This window comes from Mercenaria mercenaria, chromosome 7 (assembly GCF_021730395.1).
Source record: "Mercenaria mercenaria strain notata chromosome 7, MADL_Memer_1, whole genome shotgun sequence".
NCBI lineage: Eukaryota > Metazoa > Mollusca > Bivalvia > Venerida > Veneridae > Mercenaria > Mercenaria mercenaria.
The window spans coordinates 42,326,349-42,332,795 of NC_069367.1; the positions used below are offsets into that span (position 1 = coordinate 42,326,349).

The window sequence follows — 6,447 nt, forward strand, 5'->3', positions numbered from 1 at the left end:
TGTTATTTGTCTGAGTGACACTAATACCTATCTCTTTAAAAGAAAAGCACATTAAACTCATACATGTATACCACAAAACGGTTTATCACTAGACATAATGTTACTAATGTAGTGTTGAATACCTGTAGACGAAATAGATCAAAACTTCCATTATGAATAAACAACTAAGACATTTGAAATACATACAAAATAAGAGGTGAAAACAATGTTAAGTATATAATTAAGCACATTGTAACTAATTTAAGCCTCGTTCTTCTGTTTCATTTCAATTCTCTTTTCTACGACGACCTTATACGGCTTGTAGATGAGACCATTTGCACCGCCAACTTGCGCTAAATCCGGGCACTTCCCAGAAATCATTCTCCACTTATAACGCTGCATCAAGCAGGCAAAGATCAAATGCAGCTCCGGTTTTGCTACAAATTCACCGAGGCATACTCTCTTTCCCGCTGAAAATGGCAACCAGTTCTTTGGTTTAGGCCCAAGTTTTCCATTCTCGTCTAAATAACGTTCAGGAATGAAACGATCAACATCGTCCCAAGCGTCTGGGTCATGAGTAGGGCCCAGTGATTTATTATAACAGTTGTACCCTTTGGTATCCTGTACCCAGCTTCATGAAAAAGAAAATTATTTACGTATTTGTTATTGTTAAGTAATGTTTATCGGTCACGATAGTCCACGAATTAATACAACCGTCCCCACGGCATTGTCCGTGACAAAACGGAATAAACAACATTTCGCCTTATACAGTACTCGCATGTTATTCTCCATAGTCTTTGATAAACATCTTAATACTGTTCAAAGGCCAGTTTATAAACTCCATTAAATTGGGCAAATGGAAATGAAAAGATATTTACAAAATACAATTAAAGTAAAGGGGATTTATTTAATTATTTAAAGCAAACAAGTGTTTGGCTACTTGTTCTATTTATGTTACTAGCTGATGCAAATAGAATAATTAGTTGGAACTTTATTTGGAAATAGACTGTTTTAAAGAGTAATTTTTAAAAAAATGGAGCTTACCAACTTCAGTGTCACCCATAGTCTTATGTGGTAATCCTAATGGAACTACTGTTCCCAGACGCATACTTTCATGCAACACAGCTTCAGTGTAACCAAAATTTGGCCGGTCATTAATGCCAGGAAGTCTATCCCTGCCTAAAATGAACGCAAACTTGACATAACAGATATTTTCTATTTGCTATGATTACTCAGGTTATTAAAATCATAACAACAAAAATTTCACATTACTTTCATTCTTGCAAAAAAAGTTAGTCATATATTGCTAAAAACGACGTTTCTGGCCCAAACTATAAAAACATGCTCTGGTAAATAAGTAATATTGTTAAAATCGGATTCGAACAAACGCAATACCTAGAAATGTAAGAATGGTGAACTTCAAGGATGAAATACCTTACCAACAACTCTGTCAATTTCTTCTTGCACCTTTTCTTGTATGTCAGGAAAGGCCACCATGTGTAGTATTGCACCACTCAAGGTAAATCTTGACGTATCTATACCCGCTGTAATAGATTAAATTCCAATCTGATTTAAAGTTTTATGAAGACGGTATTTCACAGTTGTCCTGCTTTGGCTAAAAGATAGTTTATGGCTTATTTGCAGAGAAATTCTTAAATTAGAATTGGCATAATCAACTGTCTGTCAGAAACTAGTAATCATTTGCCGTTTGGTAGTTATATATCACCTTATGGTCATGTGAGCATTTTCTTTTAATTTCAGAAGTGGCGGTTAAATGGAACAGTGTACCATCAGTTGCAGAGAAAGTGATGGTGTTAGCTATCTGTGCAGACCCATCCCGGTGGTTTGATTTTTTCTTGAAAACAAGGGAAAAAGCCAAAGCTTTCAAATGCACTGCTTTTATATTAATTTGCTTTCTTAGCAAGGTGGGAACCAGTTAGTCTAAAGAGACACTTTCTAAATGACATGCCGTGCTATGTGTTCTTTGCTGTGTGTTATTTTTTGACACGGAGTTTTTAAGTTCAACTTTAAAATCCAAATAAGACTAATTATGTGAAAAATAGTTGACTCTTGCGGATGAAATGATCTAAATCAAAACCAAGATCCTGTTAGAAATGGGTAGTTTTGCTTTTTACTTAAACAGGGGATGTATTTATTTTATGTCTTCCTAAATGTGACTTTCTATTTCATTTTCGTACGTTATGGCTGACTATGTAACAAACAGATTTCATGTCTTAGTTGAATGCTGATACTATTTAAAATTAGGTCTACCCATAGCCAGAACTATTTAAGTCTCGACTATACTGAACAGTAACATTATAAACACAAGACGGACCGCTGACACGCTTTGTACAGACCGTTGTTAAGATTCGCCAATGAGATCACACTATATTTTACTGTATAAAAAAACTATTTCTAATGCGCTATTTTACCTAAATAGTGTACACGCACTCCAATTCCTACCCCTAAAATACTTTACTTAAGAAAAGAAGATATATCCTAAAAGCATACACCGATTCATAATTTTAATATCGAGTATTTTTTATTGTTTTACAATAACAACATGTAATGAATCTCAAACTTTGGTAGTCACCTTTGTAATGATATGAATGAAGCATCTTTTGTAACGTTATGTGCAACCGATGTTTCGGCCTTTTCAAGAAATAGGAGATCATTTGATCAATATGCTTATGTTTGACAAGTATACATGTAATGCTATTGAAAACGAACATTACTCACACTAAAGCTGTAATGTCAGATCTCCTTAAATTTAGAACTTCACTGATTCCAAAAAATCCAGCATACATAAGAACAAACAAAGATACAATTCTGAAATCTGCCAAAGAACTGCTCTCGGAGGCAAAACGTAAAATAAGCTTTTTAATTATATATAATTTCGAAACGAGAATAATTTCACTTTATACATTGTACAAAAATTATCAGTTGCGTTTTATGAAGACTACTATTTCATTATGTTTCTTGTATATCTATGATACTAATTAAATTGTAACTGATTTTGTTATTGATATATTATTAGTTAGATGTACTTCAGTAAATTTCAATTATTAGTCCCCTACTGGTTGAAAAACCAGTTTCGGGGACTATAAGAATGTGCCTTTCCGTCCGTCCGTCCGTCCGGTCCATAACTCTTGTCATCCGTGAAGGGATTTTAATTATTATATTACTTCGCATTAATGTTCCCCATGATGAGACAATGTGTCATGCGCAAAATCCGGACCCCTAGCTTAAAGGTCAAGGTCACATTTGGAGGTCAAATGTCAACAGGGCTTTTTTTCCTGCCCAGTCAATAACTCTGCCACCAATGAAGGGATTTTTATTACTACTTGGCACAAACATTCCTCATAATAAGACAATATGTCATGCACAACTTTCAGCCCCCTAGCTTAAAGGTCAATGTCACACTTGGCAGTCAAATATTAACATGGCATGAACAGGGTCTGTTTAGTTTCCGGTCCATAACTCGGTCATTCATTAAGGGATTTTAATATCACTTCGCACTAATGTCCCCCATGATGAGACAGTGTGTCATGCGCAAATCCCGGACCCCTGGCTCAAAGGTCAAGGTCATAATTGGAGGTCAAATATCAATATCGCCTTTTTCCTGTCTGGTCCATAACTCATTGCCATCCATGAAAGGATTTTAATATTACTTGGCATAAATGTTCCCTATGATAAGATAACTTGTCCTGCGCAAAAATTGGACCACTATCTTAAAGGTCAAGGTCACAATTGGAGGCCAAAATCAATAGTTTTATTTTCTGTCCGGTCCATAACTCTGCCATCCATGAAGGGATTTTAATATTTCTTGGTACAAATGTTCCACATGATGAGCCGACGTGACATGTGCAAAACCCGGACCCCTAGCTCAAAGGTCAAGTCACATTTGGGGTCAATAGGTTTTATTTCCTGTCCGGTCCAGAACTCTGGCTTCCATTAAGGGATTTCATAACTTGGCACAAATGTTCCCCATGATGAGACGACGTGTCATATGCAACACTCAGAACCCTACTTAAAGGTCATTGTCACACTTGGAGATCAAAGGTCAATGGGATTCTTTCCCTGTCCGGTCTATAACTTTGTCATGCAAAACAGGATTTAAATATTAGTTTGCACAAGTATTCCCCTGATGAGACAATATGTCATGCGCAAAACTCGGGCCTTCGCTGCAAGGTCAAGGTCACACTGGAAGTCAAAGACCAAAAGGGCTTTTTGCCTGTCCAGTCTGTAACTCGACAATCCTTAAAGGGATTTTAATATTACTTGGCACAAATGTTTCACCTCTATGAGATGGAGAGTCTTGCGGAAGAACCAGTTCCCCAAGGTCTAAGGTCAAGGTCACACTTAGAGACCAAATGTCAGATACAACAATGACTTTGTCCGTAGCATTTCTTCTTCATGCATTGAGATTTAACTTGGCATAAATGTTCAACATCATAATACAGATTGTTATGTGCAAGAACCAGGTCCCTAGGACTGAAGTCAAGGTCACACTAAGAGGTCAACGGTCAAACTAAAGAATAACTTTGTCCGAAGCATTATTTCTTCATGCATGGAGGGATTTTGATGTAACTTGGCACAAATGTTCACCACAATGAGGCACCCTTGTTTTTAGAATTACGTCCCTTTGTTTAACCACAAATAGATTACATTGTAACTTATTTATTACTGATCATAGGGAAAAATCGAGACCAGTTTTCTGTGATACAACATACATGTTACATCCAATATTAAGGTGTATTTTGATCAATCTCTACCTGATAAAGAGTTTCTTGTGGACTTATATTACATAGATAATTTTTAGGATTAATTTCCCTTTGTTTTTCAAACAATATTCTATTTAATGACCGTGTTCGCAAGGTAGCGCACGGAATTGAGCATGCAACTTTTAGTCTTATTGTCACGGGGTCTTTTGTCTTTTCTGTTATTTATGTTTCATCAAGGTATATATCATGATATTCCACTTTCATTTATCATTATATTCATATTCATCTCCTATAAACCCCATAATTTTCATTTCATCCCTAAATCCAATAGAGTCCTATAACTAACATGTATCTAATATAGGTGACGGGCCTCCGTTATTTACCTAACCGCCAATTGTTTGTCACGCATGCGCACATCAGTAGAGAGATTATACGTGAGGACGTAAATTCTTTGTGTCTCGACTTATTTATTTATTTGTGCTGTTTGCGTGCCCCTTTCAGGTAACCTATGTACATGTTTAGTTATATAAAGCAATGTTCTTCATTTTGCTGTTCATCATTTTCCATATTTCGTTGTATTTTGAAATTATGCATTTGTTGTAATGCGCACATCAGTAGAGAGATTATACGTGAGGACGTAAATTCTTTGTGTCTCGACTTATTTATTTATTTGTGCTGTTTGCGTGCCCCTTTCAGGTCACTAACATACAGACCTGAAGAGAACCTACAAATCCCGACTATCTGAACGGGTAACAAATTGGTGGCCAGTGTTACTTTGGGTCGACATGTTACGGTACGAACAGAAATAGGTGCGAAAGGGTACCGAAGTGGCATGACGTCAGAGGGCATTCCTCCATTCAGCCAATCAAAACGCCAGAAGTGGTGAAGCACAAATTGTGCATACGTCATACAATATTTACACTTTCCACGGATATCCTCAGGAATTTATACATGCAGTTTAGAAAATCTATTAAATATTTTAGAATTGTGAATCCGGATATAAACTTCGTTATCGGTAGGAATCACTCCAGAGTTACATTTAGATAAACAGCTCTTCGTCAGAATTCATTCAATTTCAAGGAAATCTAATTGATGCACTGCAGACTGTGCAGTTAGGAAATTCAGTTTGACAGGAATAACAGCTATTTGAATTCTACATGTAGTTATTCAGTTACCTTTCAAAATTGAGTGAATCAGTGACCTCAGTTTAAAATTTTAGTACTTTATTGAACATTGTATTAAATAAGGACTATATTATTTTACACTACACCATATTGTTTGTATATATATTTTAGTGTTTGATTTCTTTTTCTTTTGTGCATTGCAGGATGCTCCTGTATGCTTAAACTCTGCATACATTTTCTTAAAACTGAATTGTGTTAGAGTTGGTTGTTGTTTGAAGCTGGTGTGTGTTGAAAGCCGAGAGAGTCACAGTCCCTACACAGAGTACACGGAGCTGCATGAAGTATTACAGTAACATTTGGTGTTGGTGAGACTAATATTAACCCTCAGTATTTCATCTATACAATAACATCTCATTTAGCAATAAATTATATCCTATAGCTTACCTGATTTTCCAACATGGTTTAGGATTCCACATATTTTTCAACAATTGAAAAAAAAAAAAAAAAAAAAAAAAAAAAAGCCAAATTGTAATTATTTGGGGATTCAGTAAATTTCTTTGACTGACACTGTGACAGATCTTTAGGCTTGTAGTGTGACATAGAATCCAGTAGTAAATAAG

General features: G+C 35.8%; 1 protein-coding gene across 1 annotated transcript; it reads right to left on the reverse strand.

Moving 5' to 3' along the window:
* Window positions 1-240: 240 nt before the first annotated feature.
* Window positions 241-2,254, reverse strand: LOC128558247 (cytochrome P450 2D15-like). The gene is made up of 4 exons (XM_053547141.1): window positions 2,251-2,254; window positions 1,419-1,523; window positions 1,024-1,158; window positions 241-545 (listed from the first exon to the last, which is right to left on the reverse strand). Exons 1-4 carry the CDS (start codon window positions 2,252-2,254, stop codon window positions 241-243), a joined length of 549 nt encoding a protein of 182 aa, XP_053403116.1.
* Between the last annotated feature and the right edge of the window lie 4,193 nt (window positions 2,255-6,447).

Coding starts and splice junctions, on each gene's coding strand:
- LOC128558247 (XM_053547141.1), bottom strand. Junction 1,159..1,418: donor AGAAATTGACAGAGTTGTTG/GTAAGGTATTTC, acceptor CGTTCATTTTAG/GCAGGGATAGACTTCCTGGC. Junction 546..1,023: donor TATGGGTGACACTGAAGTTG/GTAAGCTCCATT, acceptor CTCATGACCCAG/ACGCTTGGGACGATGTTGAT.